The sequence below is a fragment of the Ursus americanus genome, chromosome 10 (genome assembly GCF_024610735.1).
Source record: "Ursus americanus isolate L20-20 chromosome 10, mUrsAme1.1.p, whole genome shotgun sequence".
Lineage (NCBI taxonomy): Eukaryota > Metazoa > Chordata > Mammalia > Carnivora > Ursidae > Ursus > Ursus americanus.
Window position 1 is genome coordinate 59,509,893 of NC_142136.1, and position 25,033 is coordinate 59,534,925.

Here is a 25,033-nt window from a genome sequence, read left to right on the forward strand (position 1 = left end):
AAACACAGTGAAAGAAAAACAACCCCATCAATAAGGACAACAGCAACAACAACCAAGTTAAGTGGTAACTCTATTGTGACTGAAAGTATAAAAATGCTGAAGGATATTTTAAGAAAAGACATAAAGAGAAGCAGAGCTATACCATATTCATGGATGTTCAAATTTATGGTCATAAAGATGTCAAATCCTATAAACTAATCAACAAATGTAATGTCATTCTCAAAATCCCAACAAAGTTTTTCATGACACTCTACAAGAAAATGTAAAGATGTACGTGGTAAGTAAAGGGCAACAACAGCAGCTAAGATAATTTTGAAGTAAAAGATATGGAGACTAGAAGCAGGTATGGGACTAGCCCTACCAGACACCAAAAGGTAGGGTAAAGGCACAGTAACTTAGGACAGAATATCACTCGTGCGGCGATAGGAAACAATGCCATTGGGAAAGAACAGAGAGCCCAGAAACAAGCCCTTGTGTGAGTAAAAGGTGGTCTCCTCAGCTAGGTCTGAGACTATTGTCCATATCTCAGCAACAGCATTTTAACTTTCGACCAGAGCTTCATTCAGGTATCTGGACAAGACCTACTTACGTATCCTCATCGTCAGATCTTGGTTGTTCCTCGTCTACTTCAATGCCAGGGGCCATTTCCATATTCCCCTCATCTTGTTTAGGAAGCCCTTGTTCTAATGTTCCCACTGTCAAAGAAATAACAGAGAGATTAAAGCCTCCCAGCGCGTATACATGATGCGGGGTATTTACCCCAAAGCCTGTACTGGACATCAACCATGAAGGTAAAGCCTTCAAATTGTTTCCATTAAAACAGAGAATATGTCAGCTTTTTTCCTACATAACTTCAGCCTTGGTGCAGTCAAGAGCAATGCTGAGACAGATTTTCTTAAAATCTCAAAAACTAAAAGAGTTCACAAAAGAATTAAAAATGCTGGCTTCTGAAGTTGGCTTTAAAACTGTGTCTACATAGTCTATGTCTAACCTACTTTTGACTCCCACGTTGGGAATTTTGCTACACATGTCTACATTAGTTAGCTTTTCCAGAATAAACCACCACATAACTTCGTGGTTTAAAATAGTAACCATTTTTTTAGGTCCCTGTTCTGCTGTTTAGGCAGTCTGGGCTGGGCTTAGCTGCCTGGCTCTTCCGGTCTCGGTTGGACCCCGTCATCCATGTGCAGTCATTTGCCAGGCCAAATGGAGGCTGGCTGGCCTACTATGGCCTCTCTTGGGATGGCTTGTCTCTCTTTTCCATCTGGTCTCTCATTTTCCAGCAGGCCAACTGGAGCTAGTTGAGAGGTAGACAGGTCCCCCTCCCCCCCCCCCCCGCAAAAAAAAGCTCCTCGTATACTCAGATTTGGCACACCACCACTCACGCACACAAATCACAAAGGCTAATTGAGATCCAAGGGGAGGGAAAAAAGCGATTTAATGCTGGAGGAGCTGGCCAAGTCATATTGCAAAGGTAGGGATACAGGGAAGAGTGAAGGACTATGCTCATTTTGGTAACCTACCACAAGCTGCCTCTCCCACATGCACTCTACAGCCGTCTGGTTCCGAGGGGACTGAACTGTGTTTCACGTTAGTCTCCAGGAAAAAAAAAACAAAAAAACAAAACCCTACCCACTGCTAACAAGTGGGATTAGAAATAGGAACTTTTCTCCAAAGGTGAAATTAAAAACAAAGTGTGGCTATTTTTTGTTTTTTGGTAAGCTGACTATTCATGGACATACCTACAAGTAGAAATGTTACCACGCTGTACTTAAATATTTACCTACTTTTAATCAATATGTGTCTTCCCAAATCATAGCCTGTATTATTTCCTACAGTGCATTATAAAATGAATGAATTGATTGACATATCTCATCTATGAGGTAGTCTAATTAATAGCAGCCTGAGTATCCCACTTGGTGTGGGAATCATAGTTTTTGTTTTCTTGTTTTTGGAAGACAATTTTAGGAGGCTTTTATTTTTTGTTGAACAGGATAGAAGAAAGAATAAATAGCTAACAATAGAAATGTAAATCAGCTGTTATCTGGATATGCATCTATGATGTTACCAAGGCAACTATGTGGCCTGAAAACTTATACAAGAAAAATGGAGGTTACCTTCCCACCAAGGATCCCCTTGGAGTGGTTAAACTGTAAACAAAATTACTGACCTGAATTAATTATGCACACATAAAAAAAAAATACTTGTCCTTATCTCAAGAGTGTAGCTTTTACTAGTAAAAGTCATTGAAAAGGATTTTACAAAGTCTTGCAATTTTAAACTTAAAGTTAGGATAAATTAAATAGGTAGTTGATAAAGTTTCACTTTTCAATGGAATGCAGGGCTCGAAGCATGAAAGCAATTTATTTTCAGGGAGTTGGAAGGTTAAGCTAAACAGTGATGAAGGACATATGAATAATGCTTAAATGTATGACTAATAGCTAATCCTTAAAAGCCTTTATAAACTGTGTCTATTATATTTACAGTCAAAGTTATTAAAACTTACACACGCAGGAAGTCTTCGTGAAGATTCTACACAGTCATAAGAATTATTTTTCACATTATAATTTCCCTACCCAACTTGATGGCAATATGAATATTGGTAATCACATGCCTCTGCATAAAGTAATACTAAAAACGTGCTACGGTTTTACGTTCATTCATAAAGACCATGGCCACCTGCTAAGTTCTAGGCACTAGGGAGAGAGAGGAAGACGAAGCAGGGTGGTAATCAAGACAAAGTTCTTGTAAGCTTATGATCTAGAGGGGAAGAAAGATAATAAGAATCAGAAATTAAAGTGAACTTAATTTTTATGATCAGAGAATCACAGTGTCTCATGGGATATTAAGCAGTGAAGCCAAACCTAGAGGCACGCAGGGGAAACATGCTCAGATCCTTCTCAATCATTTAAAACAGTGGCTCCCCATCAGTGGAACACAGGCAATGGTTTCAAATCCAGGCTTTTCATAGCAATCCCTAAAAATTCAAATAAACTTACTAGTGCATCTTTTTAGGACATGAATTTAAATGATAAATACAGTGATGAAATGTTACTATTTCATGCATTTAACAAATATTTGAGCGTGAATGAATTTAAACATGAGACTGAATACGAAATTGTCAGAAGCAGCTACCGGAAAAGGCATGGAGAGAGTAGACAAACTTGAGGGCTTCCTAGAATTTTTTGGATTAAAGAGAAGCATATTAATATAGTTACAGGGTCTTCCACTCACTCATGCAAAAGAGCACTTAAGAACTGACATCATTCCAGAGCCATTTACAAAGCCCCATCCGGTAGTGCAGGGAAAAGCAAGGAGAGAAGGGTGACCGCCCTTCACCACCTCACCACCCACAATGACACATAGTGACAGAAATGGTAGGAGGTTCATCAGAGGGAAGTCTTGCAGGAGGAATTATCCTGGCAAAAGGAGGCAGGCATTTTAGCCAAGGGAGGAATATCTGCTGGTGGAGAGACACTAGCAAGCCCAGCATTGTCTTCAAGGTGCTTAGAATCTGCAAAGAGACTGATTTTATCCTGAGGGTAAGAAGGCATCTTTTGCGGGATTTTAAGCTGAAAAGAGATTTGGTCCATTTTAGGAGGATTATCTGGCAGGAGTGCAAAGGGTAGAGCTAAAGTAATTAAAGATGGCCAGGGACAGGAAGTCAAGAGGCCAACCCCAGGTAGAGGCAGAGCACAGCTGGAGTGGGGGAGGGGTGTCAGCACCCTAGCACGTTGTAAAAGAAAACATCTGCCCTCTGCTTTGAATGCACCTTTGGAGGCAAATTCCTATTTCCAATCTCACTTGACAGATAAATTTCTCATATATGCCCGATGTAAAACCATCCATTTAAAATTCCGGCAAGTTCATGAATGAATGAATTTGGCATGACAGACTAAATGAAGAGCTTTCTATGACTCTCTCCAAGAATCACAGGAACAGATCCAAGAAGAAACTTCGTAGCCACCAAGTGTGCCCCCACCCCAGTGTCTTGAAAGGTGAATGCCAAACTTCATACCTGGCCTGGGGTCCCAGCCCCTGGCTTCCAGGCCAGACCAGGTCAGCCCAAAGCTTCCTCCTCACCACCTCCAGCCCCATCCTCAGGGACAAGGATTTTATCTCAGGACAGAAGGGAAGGGAGCAAACAGACAATACACAGCTTTTTCTAATTTGAAGGTACTGGAAAGAGAGTTTCAAGTGCAGTTTCTCCCTTTCTCCCTCTCTCTCCTCTTAACTTTTAAGCAACAGCGTGATAATTGATAGAAGTCGTAAGACTGAAGGATTTCGAAGAACTTCCTATCCTCAGGGACTCGGCCCCCTCTCCTGCTCCCAGATTTCGGTCACACCGGTTTGCTCAGTATCTGCCGCGGGCCTGTGTATCTGCAGGCCCTCCCCACCTGGTACATTCATTCTTCTGTACATTCTGGCAAGACGCAACTTTGCAAAGATTTCACAAAGATGGTGAAGTTGAGGCTTCACGAGCCGGCAGACTCACTCTTGGGCAATCGTCGGGTACGTCTCTTACATTATCCTCGGGGGGTACATATTTTTGTACTGTTCCTTAACTTCGTAAGTATTTATCAGCCGCCATTACCCCTAGTTGGTGTCTCTGCCTCCTTGTCGCCTCAATCTCGAGTCCCTCAGCACGCACCTGTGCAGGCGCCCCTGCTCTCGACCCGCCGGCCTACGGCGGCCCTCCTTGTAGCAGTGCACGCCTGCACACGCCCAGAGACAAATCCCCCTGTGACATGAATTCCCTCAAACTTTTGAAAAGGATGGTTGGCTTCCCATAAAGTAAACACGAGCATCATCTTGCTAAAAATCAGAGACAAAACAACAACAACAACAACAACAACAAACCCACCTCCCCAAAGCCGAGAAACTAGATGGTGATGTATTTCCATTGCCTCTAGAAGAGTAACTTGGGTCTCCTGAATAGCTGTCAGAAATAGGCTGGCAGGTGGGGCTAAGCAGTACCCGCTCACCGTCTACAGAGCCACTTGCCCTACTTAGTGTCATCACTTGTCAACTGACGCCATTACAGAAAATTACCCCACTCTTCTCGGAAGCTCGAGTCTTTTGTTCGTGGCATTTGGAACAGGCTCGGACAAAGCGAATCAGCTTGTGAAGAGGCTGAGCCCTTTCCAGCTCTCTCTCCAGGCTGAAGGTATTTTTATCCCCTCTCTGCATTTACACGTCTCTGATAAAATTCCTCAGGGGACTGGTTATGTCTTTAAAAATAAACTGCCTACCCCGTTCGCCTTCGTGGGCAGAAAACGAGATACTTGTTAGATGTGCTGCAGCCAAAGCGCTCATGAAAGCCCCTGGCGCTTCGAGCCGCCACCATCTCCTATTTTCTGGACCACCTTCGGTCACCATCCCTTGGCCACCTGAAGAGGAGACTGAAAATAAAAATGCTTCATCTGACTTTTTATGAAATCACAGGACGTGCGAACCTGGTCGGTAACCTAATCCCACCCCTCGTGTTACCAGCAAGAAAACGGAGATAGAGAAAATTTAGTGACTTAGGTCACATGGCTGGTGGGTACGAAAGTCACTTGCTTTGTAAACTCTTTGGTGTGTTAAATTTTCTATTCTACTTGCTAATTTTAAACTGGTCTTATTGTCTCATTGGCTTAGAATGGATTAAATTGTTATGTTTGCAAGCCCTTTCTTGCAAGTTTGAGGACTTCAGTGTTTCGTAATGATATAAATGTAAGTTCACACACTTACAAATGTCAGTGATATACTTACATATTTCAATTTATAAAATGGGTATAAATTTTAGCTCTCCCCCAGCTCCATGTCATCAAGAGAAACATAGGAAATAAGTAATAAAAATCCTCACCACCTGTAAAAATAACACCCAGATGTTGCTGTGAACTTCTCTTGTGCAAAGACTATGCTGGAAGCTCAAATGTAAACTGAGGAATTTAGGTTGGAAATATCATCATATTCTAAACACTCTTAACATTTAAGTAGCACATTGGCTTATGAAGCAATTTTATACGTATTTTTGTGCTGCTAACTCTAAACCTTGTGGGATAGCTATTATCTTAATTAGGATTTTATTGATGGAAAAAACCAACCCCTCCAAGAAATTCCAAGGAAGTAGTTGGGCTAGCACGGAAGGCAAGTCAAGCCAACTGCCTTTCCTTAAACAATCTCCCGCAACCACAAGGAAAGTGGGATTCTTGATCTTTCCTCCTTTATATTCTCATACCTGGAGTGCTCAGTGGTCTAGAATACTTAACAGGCAAATTTCTCAGGAGGTGAGGGAGATACCAAAACATTATCTTTGAAAGATATTGGATACAAAATCTATAGGGATTGTACTAAAGAGCGAACTATGGCGGCAGGGTGTGCGCCAGCAACACAGCTGCATCTGAGGCCTTGTCTCCCCCTGCTGGCAACTTAGACTGAATGCGTGTAGATTCACCCTCAGGCACAGTGGAGCAGGGGGAGGTGATGTCACCCGCTGCCATCATCTCCAGCACAGTCTGAGGCGCTTGCGTATCCCACTGTCTCCTGTTCTCTGCAGCAGCACCAGTTCCTTGAACGAACAACTCTGCGTATGAGAAAAAAACTCATTAATTTAAAAGCAGTCAAAGTGCAATTAACTGCACCAAACAGTTCTCAGGAAATGCAGAGGCCGAACCTCATTCGAACATAGATTGTTACGGACTGAATGCTTGTGTCCAACCTCTCCCCCGCCAATTCCTATGTTGAAACCTAAGGCCCAGTGTGATATGGGGAGGTGGTGGGGTTTTGCGGGGGTGGTTGGTGATGAGGTCATGAGGGTGGAACCCTCGGGAATGGGCTTAGTGCTCTTATAAAAGAGATCCCACAGAGCTCCTCAGCCTTTCTCCTAAGCAGGGACATCACGAAAACATGGCAGCAGACACCCTGCCCCTCACCAGACACCAAATCTGTCAGCACCACCAGCATCTCCAGACCTGTGAGAAATAAATGTTTGCTGTTTATAGGGCACAGAGTTACTGGCATTTTGTTACAGCAGACCAAACGGACGAAGACATAGATCATGAATTACAAGACTGAAATTATAAACAGGCTTAGAAATGGTTTCATTTTTATTATTAACATTTGAGTGACTAGGTAATATATCTAAATGTAAACAAATATTCGTGACAAGAATGGACACATTCCTTGAGGCACCTCGGCATTTTACTTCAGCCAGTTTCCATAGAAATGCAATTGTTATTTTTTTTAAAGATTTATATATTTATTTGAGAGACAGAGTGAGAGTGGGGGGGTTGGGAGGTGGCAGGGGGAGAGGGAGAGAGAAACCCAAACAGACTCTACGTTGAGTGCAGGGCTAGATCTCACGACCCTGAGGTCAGACCCGAGCCAGGAAACTAAGAGTCGGCCACTCAACTGACTGCCACTGAGACACCCCCAGTTCTGTTTTCTTAATTTTAAAAATCTTTTTATTTTTTACGATGTTTCATTATAGGAAATATGAAAATCAGATAAGTAGAAGAAAAAAATCAGATAAGTAGGAGAAAAAAAAACTCACCATCTAGAGATTATTAAAATTTCAAAAATTTCCCCCCTGAATATACTTTTTTGTTTTGAAACAAAAATGGGCCTCACCTCATGCTTAACTTTCATAACTTGGTCTTTTCAATGAGCAACACTATCATACCCAGTTTATCAGCCACTGCTCTATGTAACCCTTTTAAAGCAAATACAGTATTGCTTCACAAATGTATTATAATTTAATTCTTTATGGTTGGACGTTTAGTTTGCTAGCAACTTCTCACTGTTACAAATAATACTGTAATGAAATCATTGCAGCTAAATGTTTGCGGACATTCATGATTATTTATCCTAGATAAACTATTGAAGGTGACAATTCTAGGAGCTAGTATTATTTGCGTCACCAAAGTTTTTCACTGCTAAAGTGGAACCTATTACTAATTTACTCATGATTGTGTTCCATGTATTTCGAATAGCTAGTTTTTCCCTATCCAAAAAACAAAAACCCCCGCAAAAACAAACTCACCTACATTTTCTTTTACTTCATTTTCTTTTTTTTTTTAAGTTTTTATTTAAATTCCAGTTAACGTACAGTGTAATACTAGTTTCAGGTGTGCAATACAGTGATTCAGCAGTTACACACCCGGTGCTCATCACAAGTGCCCTCCTTAATCCGCATCCCCTATTCCACCCATCCCCCACCCCTCCCCTCTGGTAACCATCAGTGTGTTCTCTATAGTTTCTTGCTTGTTTCTTGATTTGCCTCTCTCTCTCTTTGTCCCCTTTGCTCATTTATTTTGTTTCTTAAGTTCCACAAATGAGTGAAATCATATGGTATTTGTCTTTCTCTGACTTATTTCACTTAGCAGAATACTGTCAAGCTCCACCCATGTCATTGCAAATGGCACAATTTCATTCTTTTTGATAGCTGATATTCCTCTGTATATATATAAATATACCACATCTTCATCCATTCATCCTTCTATGGACACTTGGGCTGTTTCCATAGTTTGGCGATTGTGGATAATGCTGTTACAAACACTGGGGTGCCTGTCTCCCTTCGAATTAATATTTTTGTATTCTTTGGGTAAATACCTAGTAGTATGATTGCTGGATCATAGGGTAGCTCTATTTTTAACTTCTTGAGGAACTTCCATACTGTTTTCCAGAGTGGTTGCCCCAATTTGCATTCCCACCAATAGTGCAAGAGGGTTCCCCTTTCTCCACATCCTTGCCAACACCTGTTATTTCTCATGTTCTTGGTTTTAGCCATTCTGACAGGTATGAGGTGGCATCTCATTGTAGTTTTGATTTGCATTTTCTGATGATCAGTGATGTTGAGCATCTTTTCATGTGTCTCTTGGCCATTGTCTGCCTGCTTTGGAAAAATGTCTATTCATGTCTTCTGCTCACTTTTTAATTGAATTTTTCATTTTTTTGGGTGTTGAGTTTTGTAAGTTCTTTATATATTTTGGAAACTAACCCTTCATCAGATAGGTCATCTTCTCCCATTCCATAGATTGCCTTTTGGTTTTGATCGTTCTTTTACTTCATTTTCTAACATATAACTTCATTTTTTATGTGTAAACTCTTTGGTTTTTTAAAAATTTATTTTGTCGTATCACCATATAGGGTCTGATTTCACAATTTTTCCTGAATTGTTAACCAATTGGCCTAGCAGCATTTATTTGATTGAGCCTTTCTCTCCCCCCGACTTGTGATGTAACTTTCAGCATACATTAAACTATTACCCATCCTAGGGTTTGTTTCAGAACTATTTCTTCTTTTCACTGCTTTATCTATTCTGGTGCTAGTATCATATTGCTTTATAATTTATAGAATATATTTTGACATTTGAAAGTATATGTGCCCTTTCACTGCTCTTCTTTTCTAAATTCGTCTGCTTAAGAGTCTCCAAGATTCTCCAATCTGCCAAGATGTCTCCATCTTTTTGTGGCTTTGATGATTTTGATTGAAACTGGCAAAATTCCATATATTTATTTGGAAAGAATATTTCTAATGTATAACAATGTTATTTCTCCCCATTTATTCAAGTGATCTTTAAATACTTCAGTAAGGTTTTATAGTATTCTTCACATGCTCTGCATAATACTTATAAAGTTTATGCCTAAATTATTATACGTACACATACACACACACACGCATTTGCTACTGTCACTGGAGATGAGATCTGAAAACCAAATGATAAAAATACTTGCAATACATATTACAGGTAAAGCTGTAACTTAAAGAGCCTTATAAAGGAAAAAATAAATGTCATTTTCAGTGGATAAAGGGAGGAAGGATAAGAGCACATAATTCACAAGAGACAAATGGATGGCCAAAACCTCTGGAAAATCTTTTTCAACCCGAATTATAATTACAGGAATGCAGACAAGTTAAAAGACAATTTCAGTATGAAACTGAAATCGTTTTAATCTAATTTTTAAAAAAAGCAGCTATGTCTTTTGAGACCTATAACTCATGATCTCCTCTTCCCAGCAAACTTACACAAATAACTTTGGAATTCATCACTTTCACTGGAACTTTCGCTCAGGCCACTAAGGGCTCCTGGTGACCACATCCACAGGCCGTCATTCAACCCATCTCACTTAGCCTTTCTCTTCCGGTTGATGCTGCAAACCCTGCACCCTCTTCTAGAACTTTCTCTCCTCCTTTGGCTTCGCTGTCTCCGGATTTCCCCAACACTTGTCTAAACATTGCTAAGATCTGTCTTAAGCTCCGTTTCCTTCTCACTCTAGTCCCTCTGCCTAGGTATTTTGGACCATCACTAAGGTGACTGTGAGAATACCTTGTGTATGCTAAGGAAGCCCTGATTTGCCGCAGAGCTTCGGTCTCCCACAGTAGCATCTTCTAAGCATCTCCAGCTGAGGCTCAGAAAGACCTAAATGCCAACAGGTCCCACATCTAGAGCATTATACTATGCCTACTCATCCCCCCCGCGTGATGTGTGTGCCTGTTTGGTTGGTGACAGCTTCATCCATCTGAATTAGAAAACTGGGAGGGTCCTTGACCTCCTTCTCTTCCTCAACCCCCACACTCAGTGGTTCGCACTCGGTGTCTATTCTCACCGCACTGCTCTGGCCTGTGCACCTGTTGTCTCCCAGCTGGGCTGTTATCCTCCTGCCTGCAGTCCCGCTGCCCCATGCCGTCCTGACACTGCAGCCAGCATGATCTTTCTCCGTCACAGAGAGGAGTTAACTCCCTTCCGTTGAAGGTCATCACACAGGATAAAGCCCAAGCTCCTTGGCATACCAAGCTCTGTAGGAGTGGGTACCTCCCTGACTCCAGCCAGCTGGCGCTCTAACGGTGATTAGTATTTGGGCTCAGAAAACATGTTTTGTGCCTCCTTTCTTTGGCTCACAACACCACGGTGATGTTGAGGGCGGACCCACTTTCCATTCGTCTTTGAGATCCCTACCATCTAGCACAGTCTATGCACATGGGAGGTTCTCAGTAAGATGCCTGCTGAACTAAATAAAGGTTTTTCCAGATGGAAGTGAGGTGAGATGTATTATTCCAGGAAGAAGAAACTGAGCCAAGCCAGGGTGTGTAAATGCTCACACAGCTGTCTGAGAGAGGATACCATCATCAGTGGTAGGAAAGAGGGGTGCTGGAGCATCACAGGATCAGGCCCCATGGTGTTAAATAAGATACTACGTGGAATGGACAATGGGGAATCCTGCAGGTATTACCCAAAAAAATTGAAGTAGAAGAATAATAGAAGAAGATAACTCCAGCAACCATTTAGAGAATGAAGGGGGAGAGATTAGAGAAAAGAAGAACGCATAGGAGAATAAGGCAGTACAGTGAGAGGCAAGAAAAGGGCAAGTTAGAAATAGCATTTATTAAGCACCTACTATGTGCCAGGTATTTATATATCAAATTTCACTTCAGTCCGCACAATAAGCCTGTGCAGCAAGTACTATTATCCCTGTTCCTAGAGGAAGCTGAGCTTCAGGGCACTGCAGTCACTTGTGAAAGGTCACCCAATCAGAAAGCGGCAGCATCAGCTGGGATCCAAACTCCCGTCTGTCTCCCACGTCCATGCACTCTCTACCTCACCACACCGCTGCGAGATGGCAGCGCCTGCGACCAGCGGAATGAAAGTGGAAAACTCCCGAGACATCTCAGGGCGAGCCCACCCCGGCTGAGCTGCAGGAACTCAGCAGGAACGGAGCCTGCTGGCAGTACCCAAGATAAAGGATCATTGGGAAGGAAGAGCTCTGAAATCCAACTGGACAAATGCTGAGTCTGCGAGGCTAGTGGAACTTGTCCATGGAGCCTTCCAGCAGATAATGAGAAAAGTGGGAGCTGCGGGCTGGGGGCAGTTGCCCAAGGAGACAGCACAGAGCAGGAGCACAGGGCTGGGTCTCAGGACAATGGAGCAGGGCAGGTGTCCATTGACATTGCAGGTGAGCGAGGACGGCGACTGTGAGGGATTGCTGATAGAACATCCCTTCTCATCTCTGGCTTACCTGCTTCTGGGCAACAGAGTTCTTCAAATGCTTCGTCTGTATCATCTTCATACTCCTTCACACATTTATATTCCGTAAGCCTCATGCCATCCTCAAAGGTCAAAGTTTCATTTTGCACACGCATTGCCTAAAGCAACGCCACAGTGTTTCATGACAAGCCGTATTTTGAGAAAAAAAAACATGTCAAAAATTTTTTTGGTGTTCCCAGTCATAACATGTACCAAGGCATAAGGTAAGTATTCAGTATATGTATATTAAACAAATTAATTAAAGCATTTTAAAACTGGAACTATGTTGGAACAAGATGGAAACAGGAGTGTGTTTATTTCTTCTCCTTGTCAATAGCGACAAGCACTGATCATACGGCAACTTGATTTTATCCAGGCTTGCTGCCTGCAATATTATTCTCCTGAGGTTCCAGTCTGTAGAACTCTCAAGGTTAGCTTGTCCACGCCCTGCTTTAAGGGCACAATGTTCCCAACTGGGTCCCTAAAACTTCTCCTAACACCCCATGATCGATACTAAAATGATCACTCTGTTTCAAGCACTTCGAAGCATCGAGTACCAAAGGATGAACACCCCAGCAGATAAAACTTTTTGATTCCATTCCTTTACATAGCAGGCCAACGTCGGCACCTGGCTTCACAGGAGCACTGTGGAGGTGGCCCTGCAGCCCAGAAACGGGCCCCCTCTTATCCTCTGAGGTCTGGGACACTAAGGTGCCTAATGCTTAAAGAGGGGAGAGTTACCAGTCACCACTCTAAGAAGTCTCTGTGTGACCAAATGGTAGGAAAAATCTCAAAGGTAAGTAGAGCAGAGAGGATTTTTAGGGCAGTGGAACAATTCTGTGTGGTACCATAATGATGGATACGGGTCGTTGCATCAAAACCCATAGAACGCCCACCACCAAGAGTGAACCCTAACATGAACCGTGGACTTGGTTGATATGATGTGTCTGTCTGAGTTTATCAGTTGTAAGAAACGTTCCGCCCCAATGGGGGGAGGCCGTGCATGTGAGGGGACCAGGAATAGATGGGAAATCTCTGTACCTTCTGCTCATTTTTGCCATGAACCCAAAACTGCTCTAAAACATGAAGTCTGGGATGCCTGGGTGGCGCAGTCGTTAAGCGTCTGCCTTCGGCTCAGGGCGTGATCCCAGCGTTATGGGATCGAGCCCCACATCAGGCTCCTCCACTATGAGTCTGCTCCTTCCTCTCCCACTCCCCCTGCTTGTGTTCCCTCTCTCACTGGCTGTCTCTCTCTGTCTAATAAATAAATAAATCTTTAAAAAAAAAAAAAAGCCTCTTCTAAAAAAAAATAAAATAAAAAAATAAAACATGAAGTCTATTCAAAACAAAAAAATCTGAAAGAAACGATAACATTAAAAATTTTTCAGCTAATGAAGAATATGAAAGAAAGAAATTGAGTATCAGATGTGATACAGAACCGGTATGTCCACACACATAACTTTTGTTCCTTTAAAAGGCAGAGTTAGAGAAGGTGAAATGGAAACACAAATAAGTTCATTTTGATATTTGTCAGCAGGTCTGGTAAAAAGTGGGATTTAAAAAGATGTTGAATACAAGTAATAAAATGAGGTTTGAGCTTATGTATTTGTGCATTTATCACTGGGTCAGTGAGAACCCAAGTACATAACTGAGATTCGCCCAAAGACCAGCACAAAGTTATCAATAACTAATTAAGACCTAAAATAAATGTGCACAGTTTCAGGGTATCCGCTCAATTTTTTCGGTAAGTATATTAGTTGTTGACTATAATTAAGTCTTCTACTTTAATTTGACAATGACAAGAAAGTTAATATTATGAGGAAAATACTTCCTTTACAAGAGAAAAGTAAATTAAATGGGAATAATTCATCTAAGGGAATAATCTTAATGAAAAAAGAATGGGAGGATAAAAAGCATTTTGGAACTCGTTTGAACACCAGAGATCCTTCTAGGAAGATTTAAGAAAATTCTCGCTATGGCCTACAGAAAAATTTCATTAAATGTGCCATTAAGACACTCATTTTTATTTTACCTGTTAATGGAAATAAATACTTAATGGCATACCTCTTCCTCTTGGAGGGTGTTTTCATCAGAAATACATTGGTTTAAACCAATTTCAAACTTCACTCCTCTCTAGAAGAAAGCAAGGAAAATGATGTTAGTTTAGCAATCCAATAAAAATGTTAAAATCTCAACTCCTATTTGACATTACAGATACTTAAGACCATTAGTCAAACATCACAAAATAAGGCAATTCCATAAAATAGTAGGGAGGAAAATCCTATAGGCAGCCCAGATTGCAAGGTGGGGACCCCCCAGTGAGCCTTTTAATATGACACCGCAAGACAAAATGTTTATTACCTTAGCTTTACAGTTTTGTTCTAGAATTTTACTTTCCTTCATGTTCTGAACTCTGATTTGTTTCAAGTCTCGTTCAATGTCCTGCAAGTTTACAGAAAAATTAATATCTAGCATTTAATATTGATCAAACAATTATAGTTTCACAATCCTTGAATTCACAGCATGGTCTATATTATTTCACTTCTGGATTGAATCCAATGATTAATTTGAGAATAAAAACATGCCTCTGTAAAGGAAAGTTAATAATAATTCACTAAAAACTTGGACACAGTGTCTATTAACCTGAAATATTAATACATTTAACAGTATCATTGCAATGGGGAAGATTCCATAATGTGAGGGTGCTCATCACTCTGGTCCAGTACAACCTGATCTAATTCAAGAACGTTTTAAAGATTTTATTTATTTATTTATTTATTTATTTGACAGAGAGAGAGAGAGGGAGCATTCATGCAAAGGGGGGAGGGGCAGAGGGAGAAACAGAGTCCCTGCTGAGCAGGGAGCCCGACATGGGGCTCGATCCCAGGACCCTGGGATCATGACCTGAGTCAAAGGCAGATGCTTAACCAACTGAGCCACCCAGGCATCCCTTTTTTTTTTTTTAAGATATTATTTATTTAAGAATGTAATTTTGGCTACAGGATCCCTCCCTTAAGAGGCTTACGATTGTAAACAAGAAAAGTCCATCGCTCATGAAAGTAAAAGGAAAGTAGAGGGCTCTAAAAATTGACAGGCAATTTCAAAGAAGAGAAGATTGTGAAAGTAGATGAGTGGAATGTCAAAGGAACCGTAAGCTCTGAGCTTTCTCGGGGTCCGGTCCTGGGCCCTGGGCCCCCCTCTTCCTCAGTGCTCGGTCTCCGCACTTCCTGTGGTATCAGCGCCACCTCTATGCAAGGACTCTCAACGTGTGTCTCCAGCTGCTCTCTCCCCCCTCTGAGCTGCAGGCTCACATACTCAGCGGCCCACTTAACACCATCTTCACTTGGCATTCATTCCACAAATTCATACTGAGCACCCACCGCGGGCCAGACACCGTCCTACACGATGGGTAACTGCAGCGAATGTGAGCAAAGACCCCTGCAGACATGGAACTTACATTTCACTGGAATAAAATAGGTAATTCATGAGTTAAATTAACAACGTAACTTCAGAAAGTACTAAGTGCTGAAAGGAAATAAAATACGGTAACAGCATAGAAAATGAGGAGGGGATGAGAGTGACGCAGGAAAACCTATCTCGGCATTTGCCGTAAAGCCTGGAATATGTTGCACCTTGCGTATGTGAAGGTCTGGGGGACGCGTGCTCCGTGCAGGGGGAGCAGGGAAGCCGGCACCCTGAAGTAGGCATGGAAGCCCTCAGATTTTCTCTCACTTGACTGACGTCCGAAGTGGTACTCTTGACTGCCCCCCACTACAAGCTTGCTCCCCACTCTTCCCAGTCTTTAGTAGATGGTACTACCCCTTTCCAGCCGGAAGCATAGGAGTCTCCACGGTGTGTGTGTGTTTCTGTGTGCGCGCACGCGTGTGTTTTACTGCTTTCTTCTCTCCACCGTTTCACACGAGGTCTCTATCATCTCTCCCTTAGAATTCACTGCTGCCTCGTCTGTAGGTTTGTGTTGGTTTGACTCACTACTAACTATTTGCCCTGCCAGCCTGGGAAGGGTGCTTTTCTGCCTTGCAATATCATGAACTCTGAAACAGGACTGTGACTTCTTTTTTTTTTTAAGATTTTATTTGTTTATTTGAGAGAGAGAGAGATCGTGAGAGAGAGAGCACGAGCAGGGGGCAGAGAGAGAAACAGGTGCTCTGCTGAGCAAGAAGCCCAATTCGGGGCTCAATCCCAGGACCCTGGGATCATGACCTGAGCCAAAGGTAGACGTTTAACTGACTGAGGCACCCAGGTGCCCCAGGACTGTGATTTTTGTATCTTACTTTCTTTGTGAAGTTGGCTGTCTGATTGGATTGTGTAGTCTGGTCGTCTCAATTATAGAAGAAGTGTCCTATTGCTTTATTTTCCTTAAAATACAACTATCTTAGACTCCTGAGCCCCATCCCCCCAACTCAGCCCACTTTAGAGCTCCCCAGCATCACGTCATGGAAGGTCCCAGGGTCTTTCACAAGGCAAAACACTTGGGGGGCCTTTCAGTCTTCACCCAGCATGGGTCCCCCTCACCTGCCCTTAACCAAGCCCTCGTGGCACCTTGAAGATAAAGGTGAAAAACTTCCCAGAAGGGGGGAAAAAAAAGTTTCTTGAGAGCCATTTAATACTTCATCTCTGCCCCGTTCCCTCCTCCCACCAAAAATGCAAGGTTGAGGTGGAAAGACGTTAACCATCAGATTTCTGACCCAAGTGTCTGAGACACCGACTTGAACACCATCCAGAACGCAGAACTGTCATACACGCTTGAGGGCAGGTCTCAAACTCGGCTGCACGAGGGCTGAGAACCTCTGGGCTAGAGCCAACCCGCTGGGAAACGCGTTATCATCTGATAATAACCATCACCTGCACAGGACCTTCTTCCTCGGGCGCCTCCTGGTGGACGGGCAGGTCGCTTTTCTTCACTAAATAGGTTTTGTGACTTATTTTTGAGTACTCCTGAAAGTACAAAGTATTTTACAAAGTCAATCAGATACAAAGATACAAAGTCAATCAGATTGGTTCTGAGTGGGTTCTGAAGTCCACAGTGGGGACCATGGCCAGTTTTGAGTGGGATCTAGTGAGGAAACGCTCTCCTCCTGCTGCCGAGGAGCCATCCATGGAAGTGGCTGGAACAGCGCCCTCCTTCTGGCTCCCTTCCCCTGTGGCTGCCTCGGCATGCCCCCATGTACATCTTTCATGGTCTCTCTAGAAAAGTCTGCTATCCGTCCTTCCTGGACCCAGGCTTCCCATCACAGAAGTGCCTTAAGAACAAGGTGGATGGGGGCGCCTGGGTGGCTCAGTCGTTAAGCGTCTGCCTCCAGCTCAGGGCGTGATCCCGGGGTCCTGGGATCGAGCCCCACATCAGGCTCTTCTGCTGGGAGCCTGCTTCTTCCTCTCCCACTCCCCCTGCTTGTGTTCCCTCTCTTTCTGGCTGTCTCTCTCTCGCTGTCAAATAAATAAAATCTTTAAAAAAGAAAAAAAAAAAAAAAGAACAAGGTGGATGATGTCTCGAGGCTCCCCACCATTAACCAAGACTCTGCTCTGGAGAGAACCCTCTCCAACCTTCCCCGCTCCAGTGCCTCCAGTCCTGTGTGAACCTCTCTGTGGTTCCTGCAGAACCCCTTGCCCTCCGCTCGGCCTCTCCAAACTCTGCTCCTCTTCTCAGACCAGACTAGACCATGAAAACGCTCACGTGGTTCATTCTTACCCTGTGCACTTACAGAGCTTAACTATATTCGGTCTTACCCACACATGTGTGTCGTGTCTTTCCAACCCTTTGTGAGTACAAGTGCATGAGTTAGAAAGGGTAGAGGTTTCAGAATCAGAGGTTTAGTCCACCTCGTAATATCAAAGTGACTTTGGATGAGTTATTTAACTTCCGATCGTGGGGAGTAAAAGGAGACAAAGCATGTGAAGACTCTTGATCAGAGCCCGGTACGTACAACTGAATTGTACCATGTGCTCTCTTCACCCATATTAATTCATCTGTGTGCCCTCGGGGGCGTGGGGAGAAGGAGCAAGAAATCAAGTCCAGCAGTGTGGGCAATTCTACTCCATTCACGTGAGCTGGGGGCCAGCTGTGCCCTCGGCCAGCCTCAGAACCACTGGCCTCTTACAGGAGGGGCATTCCAGGGCATGAGGGTGGTTCTGTGGTTAGACATTTGTGTGTTTTTCATGCAACATGATCTACAGACATAGGCCAGCGCTCTCATCTGGAGCTCTACTGAAAAAGCAGTCATCTGAGAGATCAAAGAATGAGTTTCCAATGTGGAGCCTTTAAGGGATTTTCAAGAATCACCTTTTCAAGTCAACTGCACTCAAATGTGGCCCTATCCAGACTTTCGAACCTTACCCCTGCATATGAGCCTCTTCCAGTATAGCTGAATTCAGAAAAGGCTCATCCTTTTCCCTCCCTTCCGGGCATGGACTTACTTTCCGCATCTAATCTAGTTCGGCTGTAGAGTAGCTGCTCCGTCAATAAGTATTGACTGATTCACGAGGAAGACAATGAATATTTTTAATAGTAGCCACTCCTAACGGAGAGTCTCAGATGTCCTCACCAGCGTGGGTAGTCTCAAGTAAACCATAATAAGAGCTTCAATTAAACGTTAGCTTTCCTATTAAAAGTTGGCATGATAACATTTTATCTTTTCTATGAGGAGATCCTTACTTTTGAAACCTGCTCAATTTTGTTAGAACTAAATCAGTAGAACCATGTTTCCTTTAGGAGAAAAATATATTCACCTCCAGTTCACTCCCCATCTTCTTTCTAATTTCCTTCATATCGTTGTGGTACTGTTGGCGTATTTCCTCTAACTGCTTCCAATATTCCTGGAAGACAATCCCAATCCAAAAAAATTTTTTTTTAAAGATTTTATTTTTATTTATTCGACAGAGATAGAGACAGCCAGCGAGAGAGGGAACACAAGCAGGGGGAGTGGGAGAGGAAGAAGCAGGCTCATAGCAGAGGAGCCTGATGTGGGGCTCCATCCCATAACGCTGGGATCACGCCCTGAGCCGAAGGCAGACGCTTAACCGCTGTGCCACCCAGGCGCCCCCCAACCCAAAAATTTTAAATGCTGGTGAACAACTGAACAGAGTAATCTCTACACGCCTATGAATTCAAAGAATGTGTGATCAACAGTAAGAATTAGAAAACCCAGTGTTCCCAAAGATGATAACCCGCCTTACATTTCAGCTGGGCTACTTCCCTCCCTGTGAGTGGGAGGGGGCCTTTGGGCGATCTCACTTTTATATATAATCCAAAATGTGTCCGTGACGTACAATTACTTTATATACCCCATTTCTGTGGGTTGAATTTTGTCCCCCTCTTTAAAAAGATATGTTGGAATCCTAACCCCCAGTACCTCAGAACGTGAGCTTATTTGGAGATAGTGTCACTGTAAATGTGGCTAGATGAGCTAAGATGTGGTCATACTGGAGTGTAACGGAGCCCTAAGCCAACACGACAGGTGTCCATGTAAGAAGCCAGCCACGTGAAGGCAGAGACACGCAGAGAGAATGCCACGTGATGACGGAGAGCGGAGTCACACAGCCGTGAGCCGAAGAATGTCAAAGATTGGCAAGAGGCAAATGATTCCCCTCCGGGTTTCAGAGGGAACATGGCTCTGCTGACCCCTTGATCTTGGGCTTCTGGCCCCCAGAACTGGGAGACAATACATTTCTGGTGTTTTAAACCACCCAGCTTGTTATACGTTGTTAAGGTGGCCCCAGGCCACGAATACAAATTTCAAAAATGTTAATGGCGGACAATTACTTTATCAATCTGAGGTCAAAAGCTTATGAACTTTGCTCTGCTGCATTATCTGGGGAGGTGAAATCCGTATCTCTGTATCCCCTGAAACTCCCAGCATGGAGCCTCACGCGAGTGTGTCCAAGGATTGTGCAAGAGGCCTCTCTCCCAGGCGTTCTGCTAATAACCTACACAGCACAGAAGACAAGGATGCAGGGACACTGGTAGCCCTGGCATCAGATGGTTTCTAACCTGTTCCTTCATTTCATTTCTCCTGATCGGCAGCTCCTGGAATCGAGACTCTTCTCCGTTGCTTCTCAGCTCTTGTCTCCGGTTGTGATTTGGCTCAGCAGAAGATGGACGAAGCCCCTATCAATTGAATGAAATGATTTATAAAGCGTACTTGGGTTTTAGAACTGTCTTCTCATTTGACCTTGGATCTTTTTCTTTAAACAAGAATTACATTGTGAATCAAATTCACTGTTTGGGAGCAGACAGTAGAATTTTCTTAATTTAAGTATGACACATTTAAAAAGCAAAGAAATTAAGAAAACCATTTGTGTTGTTTATCCTAAACAATCAATATTTTGCGCTACCATGTGAGACACCTAGATCCATTTTCTGAACTGCTAAACTATAATAGTGAAATTAAAGTTCTATAAAAGTTGAGTCACCCTAGGGCATCAGGTTAAGCAGGGGAATAAACTAGAGCTTTTGAGCAGTCCAAAATCACAGTAACAGAAATAGGATGCACATCCAGCCCTCTTCAGCCCCAGGACTCTGACACTACACTTAAAGTTAAAGGTTAATTTTCATTTCAAATAAAATACAATAGTCACCTTTAAAAACTGTATAGAATTCTAATAAAATAGAATGTAGGAACTGTAGCACTGAAGGGGACCTTGAATCTCATCTACTCCCAGTCATTTATAAAAAGGAAACTGAGGCTCAGAGACGTCGTATGACCTGACTAAGGTCACACAGCAAGTGATAGAGCCAGGAAAGAAACGAGGCTTCCCAGACCCTGATTCAAGCACATTTTCATTATTCCTCTTTAGCTGTTAAAACCTGGAGAAGGTACAGGGTAGTCTTGGCCCTCTATAAGGAATGCCCTTTGACTTAAGGACCCATGAATATTTGCGAGCAGGAAATTCCTGATTGCCCCTAGTAACTGGAATTTTACTTACCAACTGCTTTTCCACTTTCAACTTATATTGTTGAGCTTCATATTTCCTCTGAAGGTATTCAGCAGGCCTTAGAAAAGAAAAATGTTCAGCTTGAGTAGGAATTTTTACTAGTCGTAGGCACTAATTTTGAGAAGTGGATTTTATTTATTTATGAGATTTGTTAATGAGATTCAGAGTTCACCTGTGGCTTGAAAGTTCCAAATTCAAGAAGTAGTTCAAAGTTACAGAATGCATACTTGGGGATCAGGAAAAAAGGAAGCAAAGAGAACTGTACCAATTGGGGGTACAGGAGAGGATCAAACAGAAAAATATTCTGATGCAGTGATTTTTTTCTTCAGGACAGGATCAGTCCACCCATGGTCTACAATGTGTTGGAGAGAAAAAGAAAAACCCATACCAGGTTCTTCCCACGCTTTGGGCAGGTATCTGATCAACACCTTGCCACCCCTGGGGTGTTGCCTGTCCGGTTCCCGCACTAGGCTCTGAGCTCCTTGAGAGCAAGATGGCGTCCCATTCCTTTACCTCTGTTCCTCACACTGGCACACAAATGAAAGATCCCAAGAAAATAAATGCTGAATGAAAGGTATTTTACTTTTCAATATGTCCCAAATGATAATTTGATTACGATTCAATGATTATGGATTAATATTAATAATTTCTTTGGAAAACAAAACATATAACTATTTTCATCGTCCCAGATGGTGGACTTTACTAGAAGGAAGAAAAAAACAGGAAAACTTCAGGAGTATGAATTTCTGCTCGTGGTTCAATGGCTCCATGAATACGAAGATAAGGTACATCAGATTTGAGATGAAACAGTGTCAAGGGAACTGTGAAGTAAGTATTCAAGATGAAGAGTTTGGAAGCTCCTCTTGGATTATTTGTTTTAGGAGAATTGGGAGGGCTTCAGAATAAATGTCGATATATCAAGATATTTTCAGAGGACCAAAGTTTAAGTTAGACTCTAATGTTACCATTGACTTGGTGATGGACCGTGGCTTTCTTCCTGATTATAATTCTCCTCAATTCCAGAATCTTTTTGAGGAACACAGTGGTAATGTGGCTTGTGTGCTCTCTTTCTCAACATGTCAAGTTGGGCATAATAATAGTCATAATGTCCATGCACTGCAGCAAGTTTGGGTCTTTCTACCATTTTTATCTGAAGGATCAAAAAGAAGAGGAAAGATTTGGAAGAAACATAATTAAAATCCATAATAACTGACAGTTTGATAGCGACCACAGATAAAACAAGGCACTGAAAGTATGTTTTTGTTGTTTTTGCTCTAGACTCTCTTTCAGAGCAAAATGATCTTAGAATCCCCAAATCCTAGAACTGGAAAATATTTTAGAAGTCTAAGTACTACTGTGGCACAGTAGTTTATAATTTTACTAAGGCGTGAAGAGGAATCCTGCATACTTCGTGGCTGGTCTACCAAAAATGTTTAGCTAGGGAGTGTGCCTACCCAACCCACGCTCTGAAACTAAACTCAGTATTATTATTTTCTATTTTTATAAACTTCTTTACATCTTGCTGTACTTTATGGGAGAATATATGTTATTGCACAAGTCACAAATTTGGGGATTTGTAACATTTTTAGGTGCTGATGAATTGACTAAATACAAAATGGCATCATGACTTGAAGGAGAGAAGATGCTGAACCGTTCAGTCATTCTTCCCAAGTCAACAAAAGGAAAGTCATGTAACAGCTGTGATGGGAGTATTATCTATCGCCCCAAGCTACACCTCCTCGCCCTTCTCAACCAGAACAGAATGACAGGAGGAGCACCAGAAACAGATGTTTGTCTCAGAGTTAAGTAGAGGCCACCGGGCTATGAGACAAGAATCCGACCAACTTAACAGATGAAAACCAGTCAAGACCTTGTTCCTAAATAGCAAACTAGGGCCAATTCAACATTAACCAGAACAACTGCCTACTTAACAGATGATAACAAAAGAGAAAAAGAAGTTCAAGCCACTGGAAAGGCCTAGAACTGGTAGCTGGAAATATAAATAACCAAACAAATGGTTTAAACTGAAGTTTCCTCACTGTGAAGAGGTAACACACTACACTCTGTTCTTTTCAATGCCGTGTGGTTCCTATATATGATAGTTGAACCATATCGAATTATAGATATTGGATCATTTTAATTTAAAAAATGGCACCTTCAGGGGCACCTGGGTGGCTCAGTCGGTTAAGCATCTGACTCTTGATTGCAGCTCAAGTCATGATCTCAGGGTCTTGAGATCAAGCCCTGCACTGGGCTCTGTGCTCAGCAGAGAATCTGCCTGAGATTCTCTCTCCCTCTCCCTTCTCCCCTCCCCTTGCTCATGCTCACTCTCTAAAAAATAAATAAAATCTTTTTTAAAAAATGGCAAATTCATATCGTTTTATTGAAATATTAAAGTCAATGTATAAAATTTGGTGTGTTGGTCTAAACATAAATTATGTGTTTATTTAAAAAATATGTTAAAGTGTGAAGTGTGATGTATATTTCTCAGTTTTGCGATTTTACCTGTATACAACCCCAAATAAAGTACTATTTATTACTTTTGAAAAATGGCTAGAAATAGAGAAAAGTATTGGAAGGAAATTAACAGCTTCTTTAGGATTTTCCCTAAAATCCCAAATGGTAATGAGAACATCAGAGGTGGTTCCTGTGGAGGCCCCTTTATTCCACTGCATAAAACCTCAACTTGTTCTCCTAACTCAATCCATCCTTGAATCTTTTCGGTGTTTTTTTCTCCCCTACTAGTGTGCTACAGAGTATCCTAATTCACAACATACTTTTAATTGTTTTTAAAGTTTATTTGCTTATTTATTTTTGTAGTAATCTCTACATCCAACCTGGGGCTCGAACTCACGACCCCAAGATCAAGACTCCCATGCTCTTCCCACTGAGCCAGCCAGGTGCCCTGACTTTTACATTTCTTTAATGTGAGCTACACCACATTCTATCAAGCAAAGGGCAATAATTTAACTAATAGTTTCAAAATCCATGTATACACCACCACCTTTTCTAAAATGTCTATATAGCAAGTAAACACTTAGTAAACGTACCTCCAAAAGGTCCTCTAATTATACAAGCAGAGACGTCTTTGAAAATACAATTCTTCAATTAAAAAAACAATAGCCATTTTATCATTATATACCAGAAGCGTTCCTCTAGCATGAACTAAGAGCTTCAACGCTCTGCTGACGTGGATTCAGACAACCAATCCCAAAGAATCTCTAGGAAAAAATCACTGACGATATAATAAAAGATTCTCGATTATATATACCATGTTAGAATTAAGGGAATGAAAGGCATCATGTTTTCTGCTGCTATATGACTCACTTATTCTATATAGAAAAAAACCTTATTTCTTTAAAGAAATCAAAAGGTTTTGAGTTGGAAAAGGAAAACTGAAACTAGTACGTGGAATCTTATAAGGAAATACAACTAGAAGGTGTCCAATGAAGTACCACTTTAATGCTCATTACAGAACGATTTTGCTCAAAAGCACAAAACCAGCGTTCTCCATAGTAACGAGCTTGTACCCTGGGAACACGTGCAAGTCGGTCTGTAGGACATGCTGTCCGCTAACAAACCAGAGGAAGGGTTTGGTCCACTTACAGGCTTCTGAGCTCCAGCAGGTGGTCTCCATTCATTTCTATTTAACATCTCCTTCCTTTTAGTTGGCTCCAACATCCTCGATCTCGGTAGGCCCTTTCCCTGGAATCTCGCTTTCTGTATCGTAGAATCTTATTCAACCAAAATAAAACAACTTCAATTTCTTTAAAACACCCACACTTAACACCGAGGCTTGTGAGAGTGTGAACCTAAGGGACCATTTAGCCCGCGATGTTTAGCCCCAGGAGAGAAGCGCCCGTGGAAAACTAGGCTGTGTTGTCTTTTAATGGAGAAAAGCATCTTATCCAGGGTTCCTTCACATATTTCTAGTATATATAACACTACTTTTTAAAAAATTAGGGATTAACGCTAACATTTACAGGACCAGGATCCATCGGATAATGGGATAAGAAATTACATGCTGTCATCATCGCTTGGGATACAGGCCACACCGCTCACGCCCCACTGTTGTGT

The 25,033-nt window shown here is 42.2% G+C and overlaps 1 protein-coding gene across 6 annotated transcripts in view; it reads right to left on the minus strand.

Moving 5' to 3' along the window:
- Window positions 1-25,033, minus strand: part of NEK5 (NIMA related kinase 5) — a 60,412-nt gene that overhangs the window by 6,945 nt on the left and 28,434 nt on the right. For 4 of the 6 annotated variants that reach the window (XM_087865161.1, XM_045796884.2, XM_045796885.2 and 1 more), the window contains 12 exons: window positions 24,563-24,690; window positions 21,922-22,106; window positions 20,948-21,014; window positions 20,013-20,129; window positions 18,752-18,838; window positions 16,871-16,963; window positions 14,369-14,449; window positions 14,072-14,140; window positions 12,000-12,126; window positions 6,440-6,568; window positions 5,253-5,402; window positions 590-695 (listed from right to left, as the gene is read on the minus strand). In XM_087865161.1, coding sequence (XP_087721287.1) covers window positions 590-695; window positions 5,253-5,402; window positions 6,440-6,568; window positions 12,000-12,126; window positions 14,072-14,140; window positions 14,369-14,449; window positions 16,871-16,963; window positions 18,752-18,838; window positions 20,013-20,129; window positions 20,948-21,014; window positions 21,922-22,106; window positions 24,563-24,690 — 1,339 coding nt within the window. Of the gene's footprint in view, window positions 1-585; window positions 696-5,252; window positions 5,403-6,439; window positions 6,569-11,999; window positions 12,127-14,071; window positions 14,141-14,368; window positions 14,450-16,870; window positions 16,964-18,751; window positions 18,839-20,012; window positions 20,130-20,947; window positions 21,015-21,921; window positions 22,107-24,562; window positions 24,691-25,033 lie in introns of all 6 variants that reach the window. The other 2 variants (XM_087865162.1, XM_045796887.2) reach the window with 2 other exon arrangements.